This window comes from Ambystoma mexicanum, chromosome 4q (assembly GCF_040938575.1).
Source record: "Ambystoma mexicanum isolate Mex_15411 chromosome 4q, UKY_AmexF1_1, whole genome shotgun sequence".
Classification (NCBI taxonomy): domain Eukaryota; kingdom Metazoa; phylum Chordata; class Amphibia; order Caudata; family Ambystomatidae; genus Ambystoma; species Ambystoma mexicanum.
In genome coordinates this window covers 362,141,679-362,156,214 of record NC_090928.1, presented here as the reverse complement: position 1 = coordinate 362,156,214, position 14,536 = coordinate 362,141,679, and the positions used below count along the sequence as shown (strand labels likewise).

The window sequence follows — 14,536 nt, the reverse complement described above, 5'->3', positions numbered from 1 at the left end:
TCTGTAGCTGCCAAACCATCCGGTGCCAACTAAAATTTTGAAAAACTGGTTTGGTGACTGCAGGTTTGTTGGAGGCGTACAGGTGCGCCCAAAACACTTGACAAAGATGCAAAGCCTCAAAAAACAGCGTACAGCATTGTGAAAGGACTACCTCCACTGTCAAAGTGTAAATAGAGGAGGGGTTTATTTTTCCTGAGACATATAAAGTACACTTTTAATTGAAAGTTAAATGTCAAACGGTCACCATTTCTGAGCCCCAACTGCACACTATCTGCATGCTTGTGACGTCTCAGAATCACTCACCACAGAAACAACAAGTGATGCACAAGTCCAAAAGACTTCACATCCAGAGAGTTACAAGGTCCAGCACATCTTAAAGGAAGTGCAACTTCAACATAACTGATTAATTCAGAATAAGACCTTTACCCACACACTCGATTTTCAGCCTTTAAATAAACGCTTTCATTTATATGAAACTGGCGAGTCAGCGATTGTGAAAAGGGATGTTGGTGTGCAGATTTTTGCATGAGTTTGTGGCTATACGAATATTCAGTTCTCTCCTGGCTTCCACTGTCCGTAGTCACTGTTTTCCCCCCAATAGTTGTTTTAGAGACCAACTGAGATTTTAATATCCAAGGAAAAATCTTTAGCTGCAGGGACGTTAAGGTGAGCAATACATTGTAACAAAACCTTTGAAATTCAAGGAAAAATAACTTCAGTTGAAGGGATGTTAAAGGTGAGACCTCAATGCAACAAAACCCTGGAAATTCAACTAAAGCCACCTTATCTTCGTGCCCGCAGTTGCGCAGACTATGACCACAATGACGACATCACTAATTACAATACAACTGTAACTGGCATTAAGCTTGGCCTTCAGCTATGGTCAGTGTGCAACTATAGGCTGCTGCCCTAATATAAGTTTATATATTAGGTAGGGGTGTAACGGTACACCGGTATACCGGTATAATTACCATGCATCTCCTCATTTAATCACAATAACCTTGACCTTGTCCATACCGGTTTACCGTGTGTTCAGCATCAAAGCACAGTTTTGTTTGTTTAAAGTGGTTTCAGTTCGCTCATTTTAACACGTGGGAGACAGAGGCAAGGCGGCAAAGCAGATCTCTACACGCAGACAGTGGAAGTTCTGACCACTTAATTATTTTGTTTACATTGCCTGCAGCTGCCTGGCATCTTCCAGTAAGCTAGCACCCCCACTGAGCAAGGCAGATAAGCTGGTGTCAAAAGTCGCGAAGCTGCAGTCACGAGGCTCCAGTGAAACGTGCATTGAAAGCTCCAGTGAAAGCTGCATGGCTTGGGCCCTCTAGTAATGTGCTGTTTTTCTTCCATACAAAAATAAACACATTCTGCGTGAAAAAAAAGCCTCCCATGTGCAATGCGGAAAGGGTTGTTGTCCCAGGAGTGGGGCTCAGGACATCCCAAATCGTCATGTTCAGAGCCGGTATGTGTCAAGAAAGCTTTATTTTTTTTCCCATTTTGTTTTTCTTTCAGTGAAAGAGACGGACAGCCAGGCCCGTTGCACAGCAACCACCCTGCCAGCAGGATCATAAAGGTTTCAATTTGGTCCAGGCCCCTTGAACACGCCATAAAACAACACATTAGCTCCTGTGCTGCAGCAAACTTTCCAAAAGCATTTCAGTGCAAAAGTTCTCGAGTGGTGGTCCGGTGGCAGGCTGCTTTGTATGGGCAAATGCCGTATAGTCAGTCTAGCCACTGTTGCCAAGGTTTGGAATGTGAACATTGCAGAGTAAAGTGCTGTATATAGTTTAGAACAGGGGCTACTTTTAGTTCAGAGACAACGTGCAAGACTATGAGAGCGGTGATGAGCATGGGGATTTGTAAAAAGATTGGTTTTATTGGAATTTTATTTTTACTCCGGAATAAAAATGTATGCATTCACTGTGGCATTTCAATACTGCAATTAATTTAAAAATACATAAACTGCAAGCTTACAACTACCTCTGCACATTATAAGGATACAGTAGGTACTTGAGAAGTTGAATGTTACATACATATATTTTGTTCTGCAATCCTTTTGCAGTATGTTAAAGGGTATTGTGGCAAAGCGCTGTAGAGCTGAAATGGTGGATTATGGACCTGCTGAATAAATGGGTCATTTTTAGTTTTGGCTATTAGGTGGCACTAAAAGTGCTGCCTATAAGCCAAAACTATTGTCACGGGAAGCGCAGACAGGAGAGAGATGGGATGCAAGGAGGAACACACATTCTGTGGGTATTGCTTGAATATTAAGAAAACCATGGCCATGGTAGTCCCTCTAGCCATTCCCACTGACTATTATCTTCCCCTACCTTCCCAAAGCCCATGCCCCTGGGATCGCAAAGTCTAGTTATGTGCTTTCTGATCATCATTCTGAAAAGCAATGGCATAATTACAGCTATAAACCAGCCCTTCATGTATTAAAACTGTCTTAACCAAGTGTACCATCAGCCACTTGATGTGTTAGCAGTATGTGTGTCCTTGCAGCTGTCCCTTGCACTTAATTCCTGTTCCAACAAACATTCAAAAACCCAAAGGTTGTTTCTCTTGTATAGGCATTAAGTAAGCACTTATAAGGCACTTCCGTTATATATGCCCAGGTACTAACATCATTTTCAGCTGTTGGCTTTTTATGGCCAGGTAGGAATATTATGGCAATGCCTGAATAATACAGAGATCATGTCTACACAAAAGCCAAAAGTGTTGGCTTTGTCAATGCTTGTCATTAGTAGACAACATCAGAATGCAGCCTGACAAGCCGATGTAATTTGGGAGATGCTCATTAAGTCCTTTTTTACATTCTGGGAAATTTGCTTTTTCCATTATAAATGCTGGGCGACAAGCTCCATAATGCAAAGAAAAAACATGAATCGATGAGTAGCTCTCAAATTAACATGGAGCTTTTTGGCATATATTTGCCAATGCAAAACAAATACATGCTCTTACTCAGCTTTTAGTCCCTCATTCAAGCATTTTTCCCCCAACACAGCTCTTCTTGGTTAAACAATCTTTGTAAATTCATTATTGAAATGCTTTTGAAAAACATATGCTGCTATTGCATAAATGATATGATAGTTTATTTATATAGCACCTATACACAATGTGTTTCAAAGCGCTTCAAGGCAAGGGAGGGAACAAGGGAAAATACAAGGACATTCTTACAAGCCATGATCAGTAAGTATGTGACATTAACTATCATACTTGGCCTGACGACATTTCAGATAGTGCTTGGCGGGTTGGGGGGGACATTAAGGGGAGGGAGGAGGAGACAGATGATGTTGCTATCATTCTAGGTCCAGGGACAATTCTGATAGAGTAAGTGCATAGAAGAAATTGAGGGGAGGAGGGGAGGAGATGGGAAAACTGAGAAAGGGAGAGGAGAGAACAGGGAGTAAGCAGTCAAAGAGTGGAGAAGCAAGAGGGGAGGGCGAATACAATTGCAGAAGTCCGTAGTAACACACAATGTTGCAAGCCAGGATACAAGATGAAGATGGGAACAGGATGCTTCGGGACCACCATGAGTACAAGATGCAAAGGAAGTCCAGCATGAGAGTTGAGAAAGGGTGACACACTGTCAATCAATGAAGTCCATAAAAGTAAAATCCAGCATTGGCCACAAGAAGGTGATGGTGAAACCAGAATGGATCAGGACAGACTCCTGCAGATGTAGGCTAGAGGGGACAGACCTCTAAGCTACAGGCAAAAGCTATTAGTGAGGCTTTAAAACATGATGAATGTGTGATCTTGGGCACATAAAGTAGTTGATTGATCTCGCACTTCCCTATATACTTGAGGACGGTCATACCAACAACTCTTTAGCTTAGTATAGTCAATCAAAAAATACAAGAAGCAAATAACGTAATATTTTTTTACACTGGTTACTTTCTTCTCTAGATGCAAACATAAAATGCACTGCCAGCACTGCGTTGTGATCCCATCCCATAAATTTAAATGTTCTTAAACATTCACAGGTTTTACCTGTGAATGTTCTCTTGTGCTGCTGAGTCCGTAATGTTAGGCTGTGGTCAGTATAAAAATAATTAAAACATTGCCTGTATATCCTCACCTGAAAACCCTTTTGATTACTCAATGTTTGCAGAGTAAACAGGAGTTTCTGCAAGATTCGCCATAGTAGAATCTGCACTCTGAGCTGTTCAGTGTATGCCACTGATATGTACTCTGCTTCCAGCGGGATTCCCAAAAACCAGGGCACAATATAACAATCAGTTAAATGCCCAAATTAATTTACTTCTCTTTTCAGAGACTTGGAAATACATAAGGCACACATAATTATTGCCTTGCAAAGTGGCAGCAGCAATGGCTCAACCCCGAGCTGGAGTCAAGCAGTCCCTTCTCCCCTGACTTAGCTTAGGGGCCAGCAATGGCAGCACAGCTGAGAGAGCTACTGGGAAGCAAGAGGCGAGCTACGAGTGGCTCCCGATCGACGGGTTGGAGACCATGGGGTTCGAATAATGGTCCTATGGGTGACAAACCTAAGGATAGTTATTTGCCTCGGTCGATCAACTATCATTCTTGTCTACATTTGAGTGGACTTGATGTGCATGAAGGTATGTGGGGGTGGGGGGCTGAGACCTACTTGCTATCAGTTTACTTACACCCATCAGAAAAGTCCAATGGAACACCATTTGCTGTATTGGCGCATTATAAATACCAAATAAATAAATAAAACCGTACTGAAAAGAGCTTCTTTATAAGCGTTTATGGGCTATCTTGTGTTCCTTTTTAATGGCAACCGTCTGCATTTCTCTGAAATTTCTGAAGTGCTGCTAAGCCTACAGCCTACTTTTGTGGCAGACCATTGTAAAAGAGAAGTAAGCGATTGCACGAGGTCCCTCCAGAACCATTTTAGTAAATAGAGTATGTCCCAGTTTTCACAGGGGCTGAGGGGGTGACGGAGCATGCACCAAAGATTTTAAATGTTTGTACGCATTCACACTTTCTCTGGCCCCACTTTTGAGAAGACAGAGTAATTACCACGAATTATCCATTTAACAGATGTTTTGATTTGGGTACCTGCAGATCTGTTTGAAGATGCATGATTGCCCATTTCAAAATGTTATTTGGGGAGCCCCATTCCTACATCTGGGAAAAGCAGCCTGCCTATGTTAACAATATGTTTTTTGGGTACACACAGTTTCAGGTGGTGCCTTTTGTACCTTTGAAGCACATACCTGATCACAAAATCAATAAATTGTAAGGAATGAGAAGGAACTAGTTCATGAGGTATGTGTGATATGTAAATTATTATGGATTATATAAATTACATTTTAGATTGTAACAGATTCTAATGTATACTACAATGGGTGAAGTCCCTGGTTTTATCAATGAATTTGAATAATAATCCCAAAATGTATCACTGCCCCACAACACCCACTAGCTGAAAGCAGGGAAAAAACGGTCTGTTATTATTGATCACCTTTTGGAGCGATTTATGTTTGGCCACCAAATATACATTCGAAGTGACACAGCCTCAACCTGTGCCTTATTTTGTGGTGTGTAGATTATCAAGGGAAGTTACCTGTCCTCTGCATTTCCGAACAAAGAAAAGTAGCCTAGTTGTGGAGCTGAAACTCTAAATGACCACTTAAACAATGCTATAAACTTTCTTTTAAAGATTAAAGGGCCCCCCAAAGACTTGGGTGCGGGGGGTCTACTACAATAGAATGGGATGAAGTTCCGGCCTACCTATACCCTCGCCCAGACATTTGTCCAGCGTGGGCACAGAGCTTTGTTTCCCTGGTGATATGTAGTCAGTGTCGCTATGCACTCAGTGCGGCCAAAGTGTTCTCAGTAAATGAAGAAGGGAGTTTGTCTTTTAGGACTGTTAACTGGGAACACCAAAGTGCCCACTTTTGTCACTTCTACTTAAACACATTTATATACAAAGACGACTTCTTGTTTGTAGTGTAAGTCTGTTAAGAAAAGTAAACATTGTGTCAAAGTATTATTTAAGGTTACTTTAATATGCTCACTATACCGCGATAACCGTGGTATACCGTTACTTGGCAAGAAGGTTATCATACCGTCCAAAAATCCATACCGTGACACCCCTAATATTAGGCATGTTTCCGTACTCAGCTTATGCAATTCATCAATGTTAGGTTGCCTTCTGCTGTCCAAATTGCAAAGTGCACCCACTTCCACACAAGCTATCATTTCAACAAACAGAATGAGCAGGGATCTACATGGTCACCTTCACCTTCCACTATCACAAACATTCGGATTCATGTCAAGTTACTTCTTTCAACCCCCACTTCTCTTCACACAGGGCACGGCGGTTCCAGTGTCATTGACCAGTTAATTACCGGCTCAACGTTTCAGTCTCTAAAGAGCAAAATGCTATAGGACGAATGCCTCCTCACAAACTAAACTGAAAGTAGGTGCTGCAATTATGCCACGACGCAATCTTATGCCATCACCAAGACTCTGCAAGGGAAGAAGGTTGACAATTACGTATCTACAAAGACACATCATAGAGGCCTGTGTGATTGATGGAAGTTACTTTGCTTATACCATGCATACCTCTCATTCCATATGATACATTTAGCCTATTCAAAGATCATTAATAAATCACAGGAAACTACGCCCCCTTCCTGGAAGTGATTAGTGGTAGCTCTGATATTTAAGAAGTGAGACAGAAGTAACCCTACAAATTACCGACCGATATTGACCTTTAAGATATGCTAGAATGGCGTATGTTATGCTGGCAACAGCTAGTACTTAATATTCTCTTTTAACCTTCCTTAAAATATTGCATGCCTTTTGGTGGAGACACTGACTTTTTTGCATTGCATTTTTCATGTGTATGGATTTTATTTTGGGTTATTTTTGTCCTGTAAAACCAGTCAAGTCGAATATATGGAGTTCATATACTTTAGCATTTAACAAATCTTTTGAGACACATGCCCGCTGTAAATCCCTCACGCCAGCTCTAAAGCAGTAAATACATCTATGTGTGTGGGTGCACCGATATTGGGCACAAGCATTACCCTATAATTTGCAGAGGCATGCCCATTGGCTCACACAAGCTTCTCACAATGGGGAGCGTTGTAAATGTTTATGTGCTAGAATTACAACGTTTGTCAAGCTTAGATAAGGCCGTTCATAGAAACACGGGTATCTCTAGGGTGGGGCTGGCATAATGTCTGGCTTGCCCAGGTGCGTCCCCACACTCTGCCCGCTCACCGTCATATGGGCTTTGATGAGAAATCGGGAGGGCCGCTTGCCATGCTCGCCTAACATTCTTACAAGGTTTAAATACATAAGCTTTAATATTCAGAACATGACGGCTGAACTGAAGTGCGAGGTAACCTTGTTGCAGTGAAATTTGCAAGGCCCGGTTTTCGCACGCTGCTTTTCCCCATTGAAAGTGATCGGACTCTGGGCACAGACCCAGGAAGGGTATTGCTTCATTGCTTCCACGTCGTTACTTTTAATCTTATTTAACTTGTGGCCTGGTCGGTTTATCATCCAATGGTGATTAAAGGCAGCTGTTGCCAACAGCGCACCCAGTAGAAAAAGTGACAAACGCCACATCACGAAGAGTTATTTCTCTCATACTCTAGGCAGTGTAAGCATGCGCAGGCGGCGGATATATAGGGCCGTCTACTACAATTTCCCCTGCTACGTTCCTTCCCCACTACAATTGTGTTTTCGCTTTATTGTGGTGGCTACAGTGCTCGATTCCCAAGGACAAAAGAGAGCAGAGTGGGTATAAACGCGGGCAGAATGGGCGCGACAGACCCAAAGATTATTATGCATAGTTAAAGTCCTTGTTTTAACGGTTTGTGCAAAAATAATCCATGTTTGACGGTTGTTGGGCCTAGGTTTTGTTGCCTCCTGCAATAACAGTTGATATACAAAATAACACACATGACGGTGTAGCGAGCGCTTCACACCGATTCGTAGGACTTTTCGGTGCTGTAACAAGTTATTCCCTCACCCCCCAGAGTTAATGGTTCTCGAATCATGGAACTCGGGAATAACTTGCCAAGTGCAGGTTGGCACATGTCAAGTGGTCGGTGCTTACTTGGATATATCCACACGGATTACATGTGGCGTGAGCCACTGCGCCATTACACACATTTCTTATGAGAATATCTACCCGCAGCCCTCTGCTGTCCCCCAAGTATTTCTTATAATAGCTACTCATGGACCCCGCAATCCTAACCCTTATCACCACCTTGGGGTGAAGCGCTCCGGGCTGCATGTATTCTTCAGAATAATGCGCGACAGCCTTACATTAGTACTGATGCGACCCTTCCTCAACTTGCCAGGAGAGAAGTCAGAGCTCAAGGACTTGCCTTCCATGGCATATGCACGAATATACTGAAGAGCTGATAGGTAATGAAGGGGTGGGCCAAGGGGTGGCAGTGCCTTCATGCGGTCGTCATTATTCATAATGGGAGCGCCCTCTTCTTTTGCCTGTGACCCATAAATACGATTCTTGGAGTGTCCACCGCTTAGAAACGCACATTAAATGTTATCAGTTTCTTGCAAACATGCTTTGCAAGCAAGACATGAAAAATAATACACTTATAATAAGAAAAAAAAATAAGTGTTTACTGGCAGTTAAGAACAACATTTGTAGTAAATTATTTTAGTGGCAAAAAAACAACCTCTTCAAACGCGAGGCTAAAAACGACACTGCTCCTCCAGTTAGTAAATAGACTTGCGCCCCTCTAAGACAGAATATGAGAGAAAAGAGGGGAGGAGACAAAGCTCGCAGTGGAGCGCAGGTGGGGAGAGGTTGGAGGGTCACTCAATCAAGTCATGGGCCAGCAACCAGAGATGGAAGTGTAATATAAATCATTGGTCCGCCGCACCTCTAGTTCGTTTACATTTTACAGAGCATACCTTTGGCCTAAAAGCTCAAGGAAAGCACTTACTCCTGAGCCAAATCTAGAATCCGCTCAGACCGGACATTCAAGTACTGCTGATTGCCCCAGGTCACGGGCCAGGCATAGACACGCTCAACCCGAGCACTTGAACGACCCGCAAACACGTTTCTTTTACCAGTGGCATAGTCCTTCATGTGCATGACGGAACATTCCCAACTGAAAGGCATCGCAAAGCACCAGTCACCTTGCACATCTAGGATTGTTAAAGTGAGCAACACAAGGCACCCCTTTTGAGGAAGTGTGAGGGGGTTGTGCTGTATATATCTGTGGTGGGCTAGTTTGCCGTTTTGGGAAATGTAGTGCATATAATATGTTCCATTTTGTAACCTGTTTTTTTTGGTGCACAGATTTGTGACACAATGTATTTTCAGTTAGGGTGGGAGGTAGAGTGATTTTGAAGTGGCTATTGTTACCATATCTTCTGCAAAGCAATAGCAAACTTGATTGCATTGACACACCATGCAAGAGTGGGAATTTGAGGCTTTCAACAGAAACAGTACACAGAAAATGGAAGTCTTTTGCTTCAATTTGTTTTCGACAGCTCCAGGACAAGAGGAGAGTGACTCACCAGAACAACCAATGAACAGAGGGACGAAGACCAGACGGACCCCTAACCACAGAAATGTGCTTGTACTGTAGTTTTACTTAAATCCATTTTTAGTTTTGGCAATTTGATCATGTTTGTAAACCGAAAGTATTGCACTGGAGTAAAGCTAGTAATGAGAGGACATGTGAGGAGGGACACACAATTTGAGGGTACGGTTTTGTTATTTACCAATCCATTGACTGCCCACAGCCATTTTGGTCCCCATGACCATTTCCACCACTACCGGTTCATCCCTCCCACCCAAAACACATACTCCTCGGATGCCTTTGAGCTAGCTCTATCAAACAGTAACATCAAATGATAAATCTAGTGCCATTCGTTTATTCTAGCCAATGTCTAGTCTGGCCACAATACAAAAAGATCGATGTTGCAAACCAAAGGTCAAGGCCAGAACTGCCCTGCCCTGTCCCTCCCCCAAACACCCTCTCAGCCCCATCTATCCCACCATCCCACTCCCTCCTTTTCGGATGCAGCCAGAGTACCGCTAGTTCCTTTTTTCTCCACTTCCACCACTACCAGCAAAAGTGGCAAACACTTCTCCTACAACCTCACCTCAACCGGCTTCTGAATGTTCACACTGTGGGCAGCAGAGTGCAAATGAGTTGCAAGCTGAAAGCCCCTAGCCCTCCCAGTGCTTTCTTCCAGGAGTGCAGAAGGGGAATCGGGGGGGGGGGAGGGGGGGGGGGGCGGGTATGTCAGAAATAACCCCGAGCAAATAAATTCAGCCGAGTACTCGGGTGATTCCGGTTCGGCCAAACTTTTAATCGATTCAGGTTTAGAACTGGTTCAGACTGCTGAAATGTTGGTGTAAGCTCTGGGTTGAAGAGGCCAACCCTTTCAAAGCGAACAAAATATAATGGTGATGCAATAGGTCAGAACCTTTCCTGCCAGGGATGCCAAAGGAAAGCAAAGTGGTTAAATGACCAATAGCTTGCACCCCACTATTTCTTTAATATAAAAATCAAATTTAACAATGTGCAACTCACAACAGATTTTTAATTTCTTTTACATCAAAAAGTAAATTTTCAAAAAGTAAAAAGCAATTAAAAAAAAAACAGAGGATGTATTTCTTGGGTTACTTGAGAAATGTGCAGGTCACCATATTCACTAAGGTGGCCTGCGCATTTCCAATGGGCTGCAGCACAAATGATGTGCTAGCCAGTCCCATTGCATACATTAGTGTCTAGAAAATGTATGGCCCTCTCTGCACCAATGTGGATGAGGGGAGTGCACTTCATCCCAATCGGACCTTAAAGGGCCTGTCATTGTGAAAAAAGTGCTTATATCCTGGTTTGCGGGACAGTAATGCAAGTTCATGCCGCAACCGTTTCGCACTTAAAAACATATTTAAAACAAACAAATGAATACAATCCATGAACAGGCCTTACACCGCTCCTGTGTCTGTTCCATAGAAGCACAGGGAAATTGGTTTGTTTTATGCACGCACATTTTAACGTGCATCCCGATTCTCCTTCCCAGATTGAAACCTGGGACCTGTACATTAAACAACATACATCTCTGCAATAGGTGCATTCATCTGGCAGGGTGGAACACAAACCTGAAGATCCCTTTTGAAAAAAAATTCACCCAGACTGTGTTAGAAATGCTCTATGTATCCCATTCCATTAAAAAAAAAAAAAAAAAAAAAGAAGAAGATCAATACGTTCAACGGAAGAACTGGCACTTCCTATCAAGAGCACTTCTGTTCGGACAGCACGTTTTTGGGAAACCTGTAGATTCCAAAAACATTGCCTTTGATGCTCCTTCTCAGCCACTATATTCCTCTTGATCTAGAACTCCTAAAGGCCACTAGTGATGTCGAGATGGGCTTTCTCCTTCTGTAAGGCATGGGCAGGGCGATGGTCTGGAGAGTGGCCAGCAGCAATGCCAGTGGTTACCATCAATTCAAAAACACAACCATCAACCTTCAGGTTTGCAGCAGGGCAGAGGTACACCCATAAGTGGGTCCTCGCGCTAAAAGGACTAGAGAGGTGAAACAATTCCTACTAAATTCAACTCCCATGTGTAATGAAGAGGATAACCAGATCTAATGCAATGGATAGATATGTCCTCACCAGATCTTTTTAGGGTGGGAAATAATCTGAATTTGGAATCTGTGGCGCTATTATTATAATTATACTTTTATGCTTAAAACCAGAGATTGGTTTCTAAGCGCAGGATCAGGATTCAAACCTGTGTTGGCTGCATTGTCTTGCTTCCAAGACAAACACGTTGCCCCTGAGCTATCCGCCTCACCTATCACAGTAATACACACAAAAAGAGAGATCTGTAGCAAAAGAACCCCGTTACACGGGGGAGCTCTAAGTGGAAACGTATAAGATAGCAGTAGGAGAAACACATGGAGGTTCTCTAGAAAGGACATGGCTCGAGTGTGATGCTTGCAATTAAAACATCAGTATAATCCAGAAAATATATTGATCTTTTAAACTTGGACTGCATTGAACAAAATAAATTATAATAAGTAACAACAAATTGTTGATTTCAGCCATTTAGCAACCCAAGATTCGGAAAAGTGGTGAATCAAACATTAAGAAGACGAGATAAAACTAAAATGTATCTAAGAAAAGTGAATAAAAAGACATTAACCTCGTAGTAGGAATCAGCAATGACTTAGGAATAGTTTATGATAAAACACAATTTCGGATCTTGATACTAAATAGGTTATTTTAACATATGTGATACTGAGGAAGACAGTTACTCGTCAAAGGAATTGTGGTAACATAAATCGAAACATATTGATCTTCAGAACAATGTTTAATGTCTCCCAATTCGGATAAATGTATGCCCAACACATCACAGTGACGACGAGGGGTAAAACAGTATGGGTTTCCTTGTGTTCGCCTGTAGAATCGATGGGCTGGATTTGCCCTTTTAGCGTGGCACCACTGGCGTAGCAGGCTGAAGGAAATTGTCTAGAGTTTTGCCCAGAGCAATGGTGGTTATTATTAATTCAAAACCTTCAGTTTTGCTACCGTCACCCTGAGTGAACAGATATGGGCAGACATGGGTCCCAAGCCTGCTGTACCCAGAAAATAAAACTACATTTCACTGATGATGCTGCATGAGGCCGAAACATGTCTGGGGTTACTTCTGGTCTCATGTGGTAGACATCATGTGACCAAGCAGTACAAATTGGACCGCCCTTTTTGGGATGGAACCTGTTTTGCAAATGATCTTTGCCCTTCTGTAATGGCCATGCAGGCTGAAGATGATGGGGGTTTTCCGGAGCAATCATTTTTGCAAAACCTTACAGCCATTGGCATTCAGTTTTGAGGAGATGCAATGCGTTACCATGAAAAGTGGTAGAACCAACCACCAACTATTGCAGGCAGGAAGCAGCACTCTGACAAGGCTCTTTGCCCAGAACTGCAATCAGAAAGGGTCACTAGAGCAAGAGCCTGTCAAATCACTTAGTTGTAAGAGCCGAGTGTTTAAGTTCAATCAATAATTTATAACAGGCAGCAGCAACAAATACAGAGCCCGCAAGTTTCCCGTTGCCATGCGTGAGTCCTGGTTTTGCTTTGAATCCTGGGACTTGCAGTTTTCCAAAATTTCAAATGGGAAATAAAACTACAAATCCTAGAATCCAAAGCAAAATAAAACCGGACTAGATGGCCTTCTCTCACATGGCCAAGGGACATTTCAGAGCTCTCCAAACGCACAGTAGCAGGTGATGTAACCTGTAGTCCAGACATCCCGGCGAGGCACTAATACAGCAGATTTGCTTGCTAGGGTCAGATCTGTAGTCACCTCGAGATGGTGCCCTATTTGAGTCCCAGCACAAATAACTTATCAACATAGAACCCCCAAGCTTTCTTTTCTGGTCATTTGGGAGCCGCTACATAACTTATGCATGAGGGTTACTGAGATCGGAGTGCACAAAGCAAAGACATAGATGAACGTGTGCTAAAGGCACTTGGAGGGGCTGGATGACCACTCCTGGCCCCATTTCCCACCTGCTTTATAAAATTGCCCTCAAGCCCCTAAACACGTGAAACCGGGCTTCACCGCAGGCCATGAAGGTGAAGGGATACTCCTCCCGCACCCACAGACAAGGGAGGAACGGGACCTTGTGATCAAAGGATGCTTTCGGGTAAGGAATGGCGGGCGGGAGTTTAGGCATACCAACCGAGAAAGAATTGAATATCGTGCCCCCAAAGGACGAGTGGATGTGATGAAGACGCAGCTGTGATGAAAGGGCGCCCCTTTCCACACCCACTCCCAGGGCCGCCTAGTAACCGACCCCCCCCCCCTAGTTGTCTCTCTCACTTTCCTGAGGGTACACTGAATCCGGCACTGCACCCTCCTGCCCTGAAACCCGCCTATGTCCTTACCTATTGCCACCCGGGGTGGAGGGAGGCTGCCCAGCGCCACCTTGCCCTCGGCACGCAGCAAGGAGGAGAGCACCGTGTCAAGGCGGCTCTGCAGGTCATGGTCCTGCTCCGGCCGGTACCATAGGGCAGCCAGCAGGACCAGCAGCGACACAAACCCACCACACAGCAGCTTAGGAGGGGGAGCCATGAGCAAGCTTCACTTCAAAGCACTGCGAGCTGGAGTGTTGGACTGAGGCGGCTACTGCAAGAGAATGCTCCCTGCTGCCCCGCCCCCCCTGAGGAGGAGCCTGACAACAACACGGAAGTAGTGAGGGCTGCACAGACGAGGCGGCGGAGCGCTGGCGAGGAGCTTCTCGTGCCTGTTGTCAATCTTTGATGCTAGGGCACAGCACAGAAGCGGATCTCAAGCAGATATTGCATTCTAGAGCCTCCGTCGATTATTAGCTCAACATTTTCAGAGTAAAAAGTAATCCTTTGGGGCAGTTCTTCTAATGGCCTCAGCAGAGAAGTATCCAGGATTGCACGAGGTGTGGGGGGGGGGGGGGGGGGGGGGGGGGGGGGGGGCACGAAAAAAGTCCTGCTACTCCGCCCCCTTTCCTCCACAAAATGCATTGTGTGCGCAATGCCATACGGTC

General features: G+C 43.9%; 1 protein-coding gene across 1 annotated transcript in view; it reads right to left on the bottom strand.

Moving 5' to 3' along the window:
* LOC138467725 (ADP-dependent glucokinase-like) overlaps positions 1 to 14,163 on the bottom strand; it is a 224,682-nt gene extending 210,519 nt beyond the window's left edge. The window contains exon 1 of the mRNA XM_069607927.1: positions 13,902 to 14,163. Within this exon, the coding sequence (XP_069464028.1) occupies positions 13,902 to 14,088 (187 nt within the window). The 5' untranslated portion in view covers positions 14,089 to 14,163. The remainder of the gene's footprint in view (positions 1 to 13,901) is intronic.
* Between the last annotated feature and the right edge of the window lie 373 nt (positions 14,164 to 14,536).